General features: G+C 36.1%; 1 protein-coding gene across 3 annotated transcripts in view; it reads left to right on the top strand.

The window, feature by feature from the left end:
- RNF180 (ring finger protein 180) overlaps positions 1 to 6,132 on the top strand; it is a 276,720-nt gene extending 270,588 nt beyond the window's left edge. For all 3 annotated transcript variants that reach the window (XM_057742663.1, XM_057742670.1, XM_057742654.1), the window contains one exon: positions 5,088 to 6,132. In XM_057742663.1, coding sequence (XP_057598646.1) covers positions 5,088 to 5,287 — 200 coding nt within the window. In that variant the 3' untranslated portion in view covers positions 5,288 to 6,132. The remainder of the gene's footprint in view (positions 1 to 5,087) is intronic.
- The last annotated feature ends 8,819 nt before the right edge of the window (positions 6,133 to 14,951 follow it).

Below are 14,951 nucleotides of genomic sequence, written 5' to 3'. Positions count from 1 at the left end.
GGCCATACCATGTTCCTGGATTGGAAGAATCAACATCGTGAAAATGACTGTACTACCCAAAGCAATTTACAGATTCAATGCAATCCCGATCAAATGACCAATGGCATTTTTCACAGAACTAGAGCAAGAAATCTTACGATTTGTATGGAAACACAAAAGACCCCAAATAGCCAAAACAATCTTGAGAAGGAAAAATGGAGTTGGAGGAATCAGGCTTCCTGACTTCAAACTATACTACAAGCCTACAGTTATCAAGACAGTATGGTACTGGCACAAAAATAGAAAGGAAGATCAATGGAATAGAATAGAGAACTCAGAAGTAAGCCCAAACACATATGGGCACCTTATCTTTGACAAAAGAGGCACGAGTATACATTGGAAAAAAGACAGCCTCTTCAATAAGTGGTGCTGGGAAAATTGGACAGCAACATGTAAAAGAATGAAATTAGAACACTTCCTAACACCACACACAAAAATCAACTCCAAATGGATTAAAGACCTACATGTAAGGCCAGACACTATAAAACTCCTAGAGGAAAACATAGGCAGAACACTCTATGACATCCATCAAAGCAACATCCTTTTTGACCCACCTCCTAGAATCATGGAAATAAAATCAAGAATAAACAAATGGGACCTCATGAAACTTAAAAGCTTTTGCACAGCAAAAGAAACCATAAACAAGACTAGAAGGCAACCCTCAGAATGGGAAAAAATAGTTGCCTATGAAACAACGGACAAAGGATTAACCTCCAAAATATACAAGCAGCTCATGAAGCTTAATACCAAAAAAGCAAACAACCCAATCCACAAATGGGCAGAAGACCTAAATAGACATTTCTCCAAAGACATACAGATGGCCAACACACACATGAAAAGATGCTCAACATCACTAATCATCAGAGAAATGCAAGTCAAAGCCACAATGAGGGATCACCTCACACTGATCAGAATGGCCATCATCACAAAATGTGGAAACAACAAATGTTGGAGAGGGTATGGAGAAAAGGGAAAGCTCCTGCACTGTTGGTGGGAATGTAAGTTGGTCCAGCCACTATGGAAAACAATTTGGAGGTTCCTTCAAAAACTACAAGTAGAACTACCATATGATCCAGTAATCCCACTCCTGGGCATATACCCAAAGAAAACCATAATCCCAAAAGAAACATGTACCATAATGTTTATTGCAGCACTATTTACAATAGCCAGGACATGGAAGCAACCTAAATGCCCATCAACAAATGAATGGATACAGAAGATGTGGCATATATATACAATGGAATATTACTCAGCTATAAAAAGGGATGAGATGGAGCTATATGTCATGAGGTGGATAGAGCTAGAGTCTGTCATACAGAGTGAAGTAAGTCAGAAAGAGAAAGACAAATATCATATGCTAACTCACATATACGGAATCTAAAAATGGTACTGATGAACTCAGTGACAAGAACAAGGACGCAGGTGCAGAGAATGTACTGGAGAACTCGAGGTTTGGGAGGGGGCAGGGGGTGAAGGGGAAGCTGAGACGAAGCGAGAGTGTAACACAGACATATATATACTACCAACTGTAAAATAGATAGCCAGTGGGAAGTTGTTGTATAACAAAGGGAGTTCAACTCGAGGATGGAAGATGCCTTAGAGGACTGGGACGGGGAGGGTGGAGGGGACTCGAGGGAGTGTCGGGGGGGTGTTGAGGGAGGGAATACGGGGATATGTGTATAAAAATAGATGATTGAACTTGGTGTACCCCCCCAAAAAAAATAAATAAATAAGATTTTTTAAAAAAATTTAGAAAATGCTCTCATGGGAAAATAATTTACATTTGAACCCCACAATTTTTTTCATTTGCTATTTATTTCATTTAAATTTATATTGGAGTATAGTTGATTAATAACGTGTTAGTTTCAGGTGTACAGCAAATGATTCAATTATACATATACATGTATCTATTCTTTCTCTAATTCTTTTCCTATTTAGGCTATTACAGATATTGAGCAGACTTCCCTGTGCTGTACAGCACGTCCTTGTTGGTTATCTATTTTAAACATAGCAGTGTGTACATGTCAATCTCAAAATCCCAATCTGTCCCTACCCCCCATCTTCCCCCCTGGTAACTATAAGTTTTTTCTCTAAGTCTGTGAGTTTGTTTCTGCTTTGTAAATTTTCATTTGTATCTTTTTTTAAGATTCGGCATATAAATGATATCATATATTTGTCTTTCTCTGTCTGACTTAATATGATAATCTTGATAATATGATAATCTCCAGGTCCATCCATGTTGCTGCAAATGACATTATTTCATTCTTTTTAATAGCTAAGTAATATTCCAGTGTATATATGTAGCACTTCTTTATCTGTACATCTGTAGATGGACATTTAGGTTGCTTCCACGTCTTGGCTATTGTAAATAATGCTAGAATGAACATTGGGGTGCATGTATCCTTTCAAACCACTTTTTTCTCCAGATATATGCCCAGGATTGGGATTGCTGGATCATATGGTAGCTCTATTTTTAGTTTCTTAAGGAACCTCCATACTGTTCTACATAATGTCTGTACCAATTACACTCCCACCAACAAAGTAGAAGGGTTCCCTTTTCTCCACACCCTCTCCAGCATTTATTGCTTGTAGACTTTTTTATGATGGCCATTCTGACCAGTATGAGGTGATATCTCACTGTAGTTATGATTTGAATTTTTCTAATAATTAGCAGTGGTGAATATCTTGTGCCTCTTGATCATGTGCCTCTTGGCCATCTCTATGTATTCTTTGGAGAAATGTCTATTTAGGTCTTCTGCCCATTTTTTGATTGAGTTTTTCTTAGAATTTGTATGGAAATGCAGAAGACCCTGAATAGCCAAAGCAACCTTGAGAAAGAAAAACAGAGCTGGAGGAATCAGGCTCCCTGACTTCAGACTACACTACAGAGTTACAGTCATCAAAACAGTATGTTACTGGCACAAAAATAGAAATAGATCAATGAAACAGGATAGAAATCCCAGAAATAAACCCATGCACCTATGGTCAATTAATCTACAGCAAAGTAGGCAAGACTATACAGTGGAGAAAAGACAGTCTCATCAATAAATGGTGCTCAGAAAACTGGACAGCTACATGTAAAAAAAGAAAAAGAAATTAGAACATTCTTTAACACCATACACAAAAATAAACTCAAAATCAATTAAAGACCTAAATGTAAGACCGGAAACTATAAAACTCTTAGAGGAAAACATAGGCAGAATGCTCTTTAACATAAATCACAGCAATCTTTTTGGATTCATCTCCTACAGCAGCAGTCCCCAACCTTTTTGACACAAGGAACCTGTTTCGTGGAAGACAATTTTTCCACAGACAGTGTAGGGGTGGAGAGGCATTCAGGTGGTAATGCGAGCGATAGGGAGCCACAGATGAAGCTTCGCTCACTTTCCTGTTGCTCACCTCCTGCTGTGCGGCCAGGTTCCTACCAGGCCATGGACCAGTACCAGTCCCCGGCCCGGGGGGTTAGGGACCCCTGTCCTAGAGTAACAGAAATAAACAAAAATAAACAAATTGGACCTAATTAAACTCAAAAGCTTTTTCACATCAAAGGAAACCATAAACAAAACAAAAAGACAACCCACAGAATGGGAGAAAATATTTGCAAATGATGCAAATGACAAGGGATTAATCTCCAAAACTTACAAACAGCTCATGTGGCTCAATATCAGAGAGATGAACCTCACAGATTTTTGAATTAAGTAATCAAATGATATAGATGAGAAATCTGAGACCCAAAGAGATAAATTAACTTGCCCCAAGTAAGTGACAAAACAAAAATAGTCTCCTAAAATATTTGCAAATAATATGACCAATAAGGAGTTCATATCCAAAATATATAAAGAACTCATACCATTCAGTATCAAAAAAAATTTTTTTAAAGGGCAAAAGACCTGAATAGACATTTTTCCAAAGACATATAGATGACCAACTGGAAAACATGCTCAACATTACTAATCATCAGAGAAATGCAGATGAGTATCAACTCACACCTGTAGAATGGCTACCATCAAAAAGACCACAAATAACAAACGTTGATAAGAATTTGGAGAAAAGGGTACCGTAGAACATTATTGGTAGGAAAGTAAATTGGTACAGCCACAATGGAAAACAATATGAAGGTTCCTCAAAAAACTAAAAATAGAACTACCATATGGCCCAGCGATTCCATTTTGGGGTATATATCCAAAGAAAATGAAAACAGTAATTCAAAAAGATAAATGCACTCTAATGTTCGTAGTGGCATTATTTACAGTAGTCACGATATGGAACCAATGTAAGTGTCCATCAACAGATGAATGGATAAAGATGTGCTATACACACACACACACACACACACACACACACACACACACACACAGAGCAGTGTTACTCAGCCATAAATGAATGAAATTTTATCACTTACAACAACATGGATGGACCTGGAGGATATTATACTTAGTGAAATGAGTCAGAGAAATATAAATATTATATGTTATCACTTATATGTGGAATCTAAAAAATAAAGTGAATGAATATAACATAACAGAAACAGACTCACGGATACAGAGAACAAACTAGTGGTTACCAGTGGGGAGAGGCAAGAGAGGAGGTGCAAGAAGAGGTAGGGTATTAAGAGGTACAAACTACTATGTATTAAAATAAATAAGGTGCATAAATATACTGTATAGCCAATTTTTTATAATAACTTTAAATGGAGTATAATCTATAAAAATATTGTTATATATTTGAAACTAATATAATATTGTAAATCATCTATATTTCAATTCTTAAAAAAAAAGGATAGTCTGACTCCATAGAGCATGCTCTTTGCTAATCTTACTATCCTCCTTTAAACCCTTAACTAAAAAGCTGAAAAAGACTTCTGATAGTTGCCTATTATAAAAAGAAAATTTTAAAAAAATTTTTAAAAGGTGTCAGAAATACAATATACCACTCAGTGAAATCAAGATATGCTCTGGTCATGATACTTCTGTTCATAATTCAGCTTCCTTTCTGAGCACTTATCTGAATTTAATGAGCTTTAAATAATACGTTCATATATCTTCTAGGTTTCCACAGACGTGCAGCTCCAGTTACAAGAAGGCAGTTTCCACATGGCGCACACAGGATGGATTATCTGCACTTCGAGGATGACAGCCGAGGATGGTGGTTTGACATGGATATGGTGATCATCTATATTTATTCAGTAAACTGGGTCATTGGATTCATTGTTTTCTGCTTTCTTTGCTATTTTTTCTTTCCATTTTAGGAATTTTCATACCTTACTCCTGTTGAACAATTACAAGTGATGTAGATAACAACTACGTAAACATTTTTAAATGTACTTTGAAGTTTTTATAATGTTGCATTATATAAATTGTTGGTGTTAATAGAAAATCTGAGAATGGACTTATTTATGAATGTTTTTCATGTAACAAACTGAACTTTATTCAAGAGCTAATCTACCTAGAACTTAGCAACAATGCAGTATTAATTTCATAGTTCTTGGTTTGGGATTTGTGGCTCTAAATTTAAAATGTCACTTTTACACTTATCTTGATTATAAAGACTGAGGTTTTCCCTCCACTTAAAAATAGTGAAAATATAAAATTAAATGATAATTTGAGTAGATATTATCTTTAATAATAAAATATTTAGTCAATCATCACTTATTCTCAGGCAAGTTATATACATTAAAGATAAATCATATTCTCTGGGAACTAATCTAGCAGGGTATATTCAGTTTTGGTTTCCAGTTATCTCTACTTCTGTCCTTACGTCCCTTTCTATTACTAAGACAGATGACTATCCTTGTTTTTTTACAGACCTAATAATAGCATTAGTGCAACATTTTAAACTGTTACGAGAACAGAATAGTAAATGCAAAAGAAAAAAGGAAAAAACAAAAAAAACAAAACTGAGACTAATTCCCACCAGTAGAGACTTAGAAAAATATATTAACACTTTTCCATTTGCAGCATTACTCACCTGAAGAAATTAAAAATTTACTGACTGACAGTAGCCTAAAAGAGCAATGCATGTCCAAAATGTAATTAATTTAGTGAGTCTTTTAACTTGGAGGTTGTCATATATATTGTAAATGTGCAATAAAGAGTGGCTTTTAAATTTTTTCATTGTTATTAACTAATTTAATGTCTGGAATAAAGAATTGTTGGAAATAGGCTTATGGGTTTATAGAAAGAAAACCTCATATTTGTTTTTATTTATTATCACAGTAATCCCTGGAATTAGTTTCCCCTTATTAATATTTTTAAAAAGGAGATCTGAATTATCCCAGTACAAAAAAGAATTTGGGTAGGTATTCCAATATTAAAAATGAGAAAATAAACCACAGAGAAGTAAGCTTATTTATTTCAGTCACTTAGGTGGTCTTTGTATAACCTAGGACAAAAGTTTTTATTAGGAACTACTACTCAACATTCTTACACTATGATGTTATATATCTGATAATACAATAAGCATATTTTAACATGAGGTAGGTGAACCTCTCATGGCACTAAAAATAAAATCTCAAATTGAGATTGATCAGGCTTCAACAGTTCAGTCTATAAAAGGTCCACATTTGTCCTAATTACTTACTATATTTGAATAAAAACATTTAACTGACAGTATGTGATGTTCTAAGAAATATGGAAGAAGATACAGATTTTTATTCTAACATTGCTCTTATTGTTTAAAATTCTGTCTGTGAAAGAAAATAGTGTACAGTAGACATCAAATCTAGAAAGCTGAAAACTAAATACATTTTAGAAACAGACCAATTTTTGCTCATATATTATAATAAAATATATATAGTATGCTTGCCGTCTAGTGACAAAACTTTTATCTTGGTAAAACAGCATTGTTGGCAAAGCTCAGTATTTCCTTATGGAAATAAAAATGGATACTTACAATCACTAATTTATTGGCTCAAAGTAAAGATGATATTGTATAAGGGGAGATATTGCCTTCTTAATATACATGTCAGGAAAAATGAACAAAACGTGTTGGGAGCAATATTTTAAGAACTTTAAATTGCAGCTATTTCCCAAGGAACTCCTGGCTTATAAGCTCTTATGCCTTCGTTCATTCTTAAATTACTTTAAAATTGATTATAATTACACATGAAGTAAAGTAAAATAAATAATATTATAGATAACGAATTCTCAGAGAAAAAAGTTGATTCCCAAAATGTATTAGGTCAGTGATACATATCAGTTTATAGATCTGTATCTACAAACTAAATACAAAGATATACAATACCCTTCAATAAACAGAATACCCTTTAAAAAAGAAATTGTAGTCTGGAGGAGCATTCTCAAGTCACATAGCTACCAAGTGGTACAACCAGGAGTCAAACCCAGATATGCCTAGTTCTTGTAGCTATATCCTTTCCATGATACCTTCTAAGAAGTCCATTTCCTAATTTAGAGACTTCTCTAACAAAAATTCAGAAGCATCCCTCCTCAGTGAAATTTCTAAGAGTCCCTTGGTACAGACCATGTCAAGTATCCTCCCAAGGTAGGTAAGATGTTGCATCTGACCCTCCTACCACTGAAAGAGGAATGATGTTCACAGTTCTGCTTTGAATTTTGGAGGTAACATAGGCTTTGTTTGGGTGTGCTACTCTAACCCATTTACCAAATGACTCAAAAAGCTGCCTGTATTGAGTGGGACCAGAACAAAAGAAGGCCCTTCAACGGGTCCACGCTGCCATGCAAACTGCTGGGTCATTTGGGTCATAGGATCCAGCACATGCAATGGTCCCTGAATAGTCAGGGATAGATGGGGTCGCTATTTGAAGCCTTTAGCAAGCCTTAATAGGTAAATCACAGCACAGACTCTTACAATTTTAGAGCAAAGCCACACCATTCTGTGGATATCTATTCTCCTTTTGAGAAACAGCTTGCCTTCTATGGGGCCTAATAGAGACGGAACATTTGGCCATGACCCACTAAGTTACCATTTATACCTCATTTAGCCATCATGAACTTGGTGCTGTCTGACCCACCAAGCCATAATGTTGGGTGTGCACAGAAGTACTCCATTATCAAATGGAAGTGGTGTTTATGATATTAGGCTTGAGGAGGCCCTGAAGGCACAAGTAAGTTGCTTGAGGAAGTTGCCCAAATGTCCATGGACTCTATTTTTGCTATAATACCTTCACTCTCTCAGCCCATGCCTGTCTTCACACCTAAGACCAGTTGACCAAGGAACAAAATAGGCCTGATTTACAAGGAGTTCTGTGTGATTTGCAGGAACCACTCAAAAGTGGACTTATGACACTCTATAGCCTTTCTTTGGACATCCCTGAAGGATGATGGTGAAGGGAAATCCTCCCAGTGGGCAGAATTTCAAGCAGTGCACTAGGTTGTTCATTTTCCCTGTGAGATACATGTCTATGCTGATTAACAGACTGTGATACGAATATGTTTGTGTAAATATTAACCAAATATTTTTTATTCCTATTTCATCCGCTTATCTGTTGTGTGTTAATAATAGCTACCTTTATATGACAATATGTGTTGTGATAACTAATCTTAGTAATTAAATTACAAAGGAGAAGGAAAACCACCCAAAGTACTTTGTATACTCTTCTGGGGAAAGAGTTGGCATATTTGCAGTTGTACATAGGATAACTGTGTTATGTTAGGCAGTATGGTTTAAGGAGATAGTTTAAGATGTATATAAGTACCAAGTTGGCAAAAGACTGTGATGGCTTTGTAGGATGTGAACTTGGCTAGGCTAAAGTACATTACTATTACTCAGAATTACTTTTCTCTAGTTCATAGTCACCCTGGTAAAAGGCTACAGGACCCTTTGGGGGAAGACATAGAAAGATAAACAGTTTATGTTTTTGGCAGTGTAGCCGGGTCTGAGTCTGTTAACTGGCTCAAATCTAGAATTTATAGAAGGAATTGACTCTGTGTCTTGTTAATTCAACTCGGACTTCTGTTCAGTAGATGAGAATTCCTCTGCTATACAGATCAAGTAAGAATTTAAAAGACTGGCCATCTTTCCCTATTCTAGGGACCTCATGATAACTAGCCAACCCCATAAATCTCTGCAAGTCAGACTAATCTGATTACCAATTTGACTCCATTGTTTATAATGGTAACCATGCACACCTTGTCTTTGGCAGTTAAGCGCCACCATTTGGCCCCTGACATCCCAGGATCCCATTATCTTCACTGCATTTAGCAATCCTAATTCAGTGGCAGCCCTTTCCTCTGTAATTTTTGACCTAACGAGAAGAGAGACCATAAAGAGAAGAGAGCTCTTCAGGAATGTTGGGCCTCCCCACAAAGTTATTTTCCACAGCTATTGTGAAAGTTGTGTCTTTCCAGGGTTGGAGAGCAAGTCTTACAAGATAAATATACTCTAACATTGCAATATCTTTAAGCCTTCAGATACCTTCCCTTGCAACATAACATGGCATTTCAGCTTTAATGTAAGCCACCTTTTGGGTTCAGCCAATTGACCAACCAGCCAACTTGTTAGAGCCCTTCCTAACTGCTTCAGCTAAAACATTGAATCCAGAATCTCTGGTTAGTGAGCCTGTATCAATAAATACAGCATGATTCAACTTTATAATCCTTCCACCTGGATCACACAGTCTTAATATCCATTCTCACACACATCCTCTAGATTTCTGTCTATATAAAGTGAAAAATCATTCAGTTGTTTTTGGTGTTTTATAAAACCTCTTCATGAATCACAACTGGTACCTCATCTTTTGAGAGCTTTTGCAACTTGTCTAGTTATAGATCTAGAAACAAAAAGGAATGTTGGGAAGTAGGTCCTGAAGAGGGTCAGGAGTGCCTTGCAGGCAACTATCTCAGGGGAAGCCCATTCCAGGTCCTTTGGGGAAAAGGGAGCTATCTTCCTATATTATACAGAGTACTCTTGAGAAACAGAACTAATAGGATATCTATTTAAAAGTTTATTATAAGGAATTGGCTCATCTGATGTTGGAGGCGGGCAAATCCTCCGCTGCTGAGCCACTGTGCCTCCCAGCTCAAGTCCAAATTTCAGAAGCTGCTATAGAACGAGAAACAGCCAATACCCTAGTTAGAGTCTGAAGGCCAGAAGGATACTATAGAACCATGAAGAGGTAATATCCCATTTTGAAGGCTGTCAAACAGGAGAATTCTCTACTCGGAGGGTCAGTTTTTTATTTTATTCAGGCCTTCACCTGACTGGATGAAGCCCACCCACATTACAGAGGGCAATCTGCTTTACTCAATCTACCAATTTAAATGTTAACTTCATCCAAAAACACCCTCACAGAAACACTTAGAATACGTTTGACCAACTATCTGGAAAGCCTATGGCCCAGTCAACTTGACCCACGAAATGAATTATCACACTTCCTCAGGCAGAAGTGAGAAGGGCTGCTTCTACTGGCAAAGATGATTCAGTTTTATCTGGGAGGTTCAGATTCCCCAGCTTTACCATAATCTACCCATATGTCCCCACTCCTGTTTGTAGGAACCCACTGCTTCCCAATTAGAGACCAAACTTTAACAGAAGTGGTTGGGAATTCAATTTGCATTGTAATTTAGCCACTTGTAGGAGGAGACTCTGGCTTTGTTTTTCAGAAATCCTATAGCTACAGCTGTACAGCTACAGAATATGGTTTCTTTGAGGGCAGATATAGAAGCTCTCAGGTCACTGATGCAGAGCTTGAGCTAGGAATTTAAATCCCCAGGTTCATCTTATTCATTGGCCAGTAAGAGACATCTATGTATCCATCTTACATGTACACATATATATACACACAGAATACATGTGTGCTGTACAGTGTATACACATATACAAAACAAGGAATTGAAATGGATCACACAGTTTGGGGAGCTGGTTAAGCAAATCCAGAGTCTACGAACACAAAAAGGCTGGGATCCAAAAGACAATGGCCGAAGCTGTTGTCCACAGGTAGACTTTCTTTCTTTCTCCAGAGAATGCCTAAACCCTCTTTTAAGACCTTTCAACTGATTGTCAGGCCCACCCAGGATAATTTCCCTAGTGACTGGTTAGGGACTTTAACTGTGTCTGAGAAAATCTCTTCAGAGGAGAAGCTACGTTAGTGTTTTATTAAATAATTAAGAGAAGGTGTGTATATGCTACACTCTAGCTCATGCTTTCCTTCCCTCCAACTCTTGTGAAAGAATGACTGTTGTAGCCTACTTATCCAGAAACATATTGGAAAGGAAATCCTGGGGAATGTACTTTAGCCTAGCCAAGTTGACATACCACATCACACATGGTATGCTCGATTAACTGCCCTCTCACCAGGTTTTATCTCTGGGCTACTTATACAAAATGATCAACCTTAAAATCAGGATAAACTCAAACTAAAAGTTTATAGCATAAATTTTAGTAATTATTCTCCAGTACCATAAAAGTTTTTAAATGTTCTACGTAGGTGGTCTGGTTATCTATTGCTGAATAACAAACTACCCTAAACTTAATGGTGTAAGAAAACAATCATTTTAATATATCTCACATTTTTGTGGATCAGGGATTCAGAGAGCACTCAGCTGGACAATTCTTCTGTTCCACATGGCATCAACAGAGGTAACCTGGTGATACTTAGCAGGCAGTAGACTGGTCTGGAGGGTCCAAGACGGCTCCACACATATGGCTGGTACCCTAGGAGAGATGGTTTAAAATTTAGACTCAGCTGAAATGGTCAAATGGAGCACCTACATGTGGCCTAACAAGGCAGTCTCACGGTGGTCAGACATCTTCCATGGTAGTGCAGGACTCCCACTGGGAGTGTTCATGAAACCCAGGCAGAGGCTGCAAAGTTGCTTACTACTAAGATGCTTTCTGTTGATTAAGAATGTCGCTAAGGCCAGTCCAGATTCAAGGAAAGGGAAATCCGATTCTAACAGAATAAGTATTAATCTATCACTCAAGGAAAGCTCTGTGAGGGTTAAGAAATATGAAAATAACCCTTGGTAAAAGGATTATAAAATTGAAAAATGCATCAACTGTGTAGTCAGTCCTGATTACCTCTGTCAGAAGAGTATCAAGGAGCTTAATGCCTAATAAATAATGTTATCCTCAACATGATACGTATCAGTGCTTTTCACACTTTAATGTCCACGTGAACCATCTAGAGATCTTGTTAAAATGCAGGTCTGGGATAGAGCCTGGAATTCTGCGTTTCTAACAAGTCCTCACGTGATACCAATGCTTCTAGTCTGATGAAACAGAGTAATCTTTATCATGGGTCAACAGACTTTTCCTGTTAAAGGGCTGTATAGTAAATGTTTGAGACTTTGTGGGTCTCATAGAGTATTTGTTACATATTTTTTAAAATCTGACCACAGATATATGTCACTGGTATTCAAATTTGGCTGCATAATAGAATCACTTGGGGAATTCTTAAAAATACTGATGCCTATGTCCTACCCCAAATACTGAATTTAATTGGTATAGGAATAGGGATCCTTAAAAGTTCTCTTAAATCTATTATGTGGTAAAGTTTGAAAACTAATGATCTTTATCACTTCCTATTTTACCTACTTGTATCTTTTGGGTCATTAAATCTTTTTCAATACATCTGAATGAGTGAATTAATACTGATCTCTCTTCACTTCAACACAAAACTGACAATCTAATTAAAAAATAACAACCAAAAATAGCTGCTGTCATCAGCACACCCCTACTCGCAATAGGAAGCCTATCCCCTATGGACTTCATATGTCAGTAAAATAAAATGAAGTTGGATGTTGAATTGAGGGCTGATAGAAAGTGATGAATAAGTAGGTTGCTGGGAAAAAAAAGAGAAACAGAAAACTTCAAGTAAGTAGAGTGGTAAATTGCAAGGCTATAAAAAGTAGAAATTGCCATAAACCTCATCAGGATAATTAAAACTATAAGAGGCCTTACCTAGAGTAGCATTCTGCTTTAAAGACTAAAGATTTATAAGCGTGTCAATCTATAAATGACGTGACAAGCTTACTTAAAATGTTCTCTTAAATATTTTTAACTCTCATACTTTTATACTATGTATCTACATTATAAAGGGTTCCCAAAGAAAGTTATAAATTTTTATTCAGTTCTGTCTGAATTAATATGCTTTTAAAATAGCAGATCCTTTTTAAAGCATTATACCTGCTACCTTTCTAGGCAAATAACTTTGTGAAATTCCTGTTTTATTAATGCAATTTGGAAAGCCATTTTACAATTTGCCATCTTTCCCAAGTAAACTTTTGTCTATAACATACAATGTATTTGTTGAGTTAATACCAATAAATTATTCAAGAAAATAGTAAGTTATAGTGTACCCAAGTAATATTCCACTTTTCATCATGTACTATCTTTTCTCTTTATCCTTTCTGACGTTTTTGTTTCAGCTCTTCTCTGTGAATTAGCTCCCTTTGGTTTTAACCTCCTGGCCTGTGTTTCTCTCTACTCCTAAAAGTTTCACACAGTAAAGTGCAACAGTAACACATAGTTAATAAGGTCTCCTCATTCATTCATTCATTCAACAAACAAAAATAGTACATGCTCAACAAATAGCCATTTACTCTTCAAATGATGCTCAATTCAAATTTTGACCATGACCTGAACTTCACTTAAATGCCAATCACATATTCTGAGGATTTCAGACTAACTTTCTTGTTACCTAGGGATCTATATACACTCCTTCTAATTTAAAATGAGTTCAGAAACCTACCTGGTATCCCATTATTCAAATGAAAGCTACATTTGTTGCAAGAAAAATTTTCTACTCCTGTCTGCTTCTTATTATGGACTCAGATAATCAGTATACATGTATTGATATTTCTTTGTGTCCACTTCTCCTTAAGATTAACAGCTAAAAGTAGAGGGAAATTAAGAGAAAATTACACCACCTAAGTTCTTTCTACCAGATAAACCTCCACATACATTAACTATGTTATTGTACATAGTTCTGCTATTCACTACTTCTAACCTAGATATTAACTGGGTGTATCTTTTTCTCCCTACAAGTTAGGGAAAGGCACATATGACCTCCCTAGGAAAGAACATCTCTTTGTCCTAGTTATAATCTGTACATCTTGTGACTGAGAAGAGGCAAAAGGTGCATTTTATTTTCAAAAATTATAAACTTAAAACTATCAAAGGTGTGGTATATTTAGGAAGATGATTATTTTATCAACTAGCCAATTATAAACCCATTATAAATTTGACCCAATCTGGCTTTAAACTTTCCCAGAATAAATTTTTTTCATAGTTTATTGATAAATTCTGCAATGTTCCATCTCATTTATTTCTAGTAAGAAAGAAACTTAATTGAAGTTACAACAGGTAAGCAAACCGCATACAAAGTCTACATGGTCTATTCATTAACATGAAAAGCTCAAGACTTCTAAAAGGATAATATTTAATATCCCATTGCTATACCTTACAACATCATCAAATTTGCTAGAACAGTAAACAGTAATGATCAGTGTTATATACATTTATTTCTTTTTAACTCTGAATCAAGTCAGAGTCAGCAGAGAGTGAAAATAAAGTGGTTTTAAAGCAATAATGGAAGGAAAAAGAAACATGTAATGTATATACTTAAATCACAAACAATATGTTCACAAATGGGTTGTTCTCTGCACAACACACCTAAGAGGCAAAAGCGTACATGCTTCATAAAAGTCAAATGAAAAGAACTCTTAGAGCAAATTCTGGAACACAAAACAATCAAAATTATATTACTATGCCTAATAAAGCTAAAATTTTATGTTAATTTGTTAGATTCATTTTGACTCTGAATAAAACACGTTACCTATACAGTATTTCCATCAGCATCAAAATTTTCACATGCGTTATCATCACTAATGGTGAGAAAAGTTCCTGAGCCTTGTTTTCTTGCACTTGTAAGTTGGTGCAAATGTTCTTTCATGTCCTGAGAAATATGGCAAATTCATACTTCTGTGCCAGGT

This window comes from Hippopotamus amphibius, chromosome 1 (genome assembly GCF_030028045.1).
Source record: "Hippopotamus amphibius kiboko isolate mHipAmp2 chromosome 1, mHipAmp2.hap2, whole genome shotgun sequence".
NCBI classification, from domain to species: Eukaryota; Metazoa; Chordata; class Mammalia; order Artiodactyla; family Hippopotamidae; genus Hippopotamus; species Hippopotamus amphibius.
Note: the sequence above shows the minus strand (reverse complement) of the source record. Positions and strands in the feature narration are given on the sequence as shown.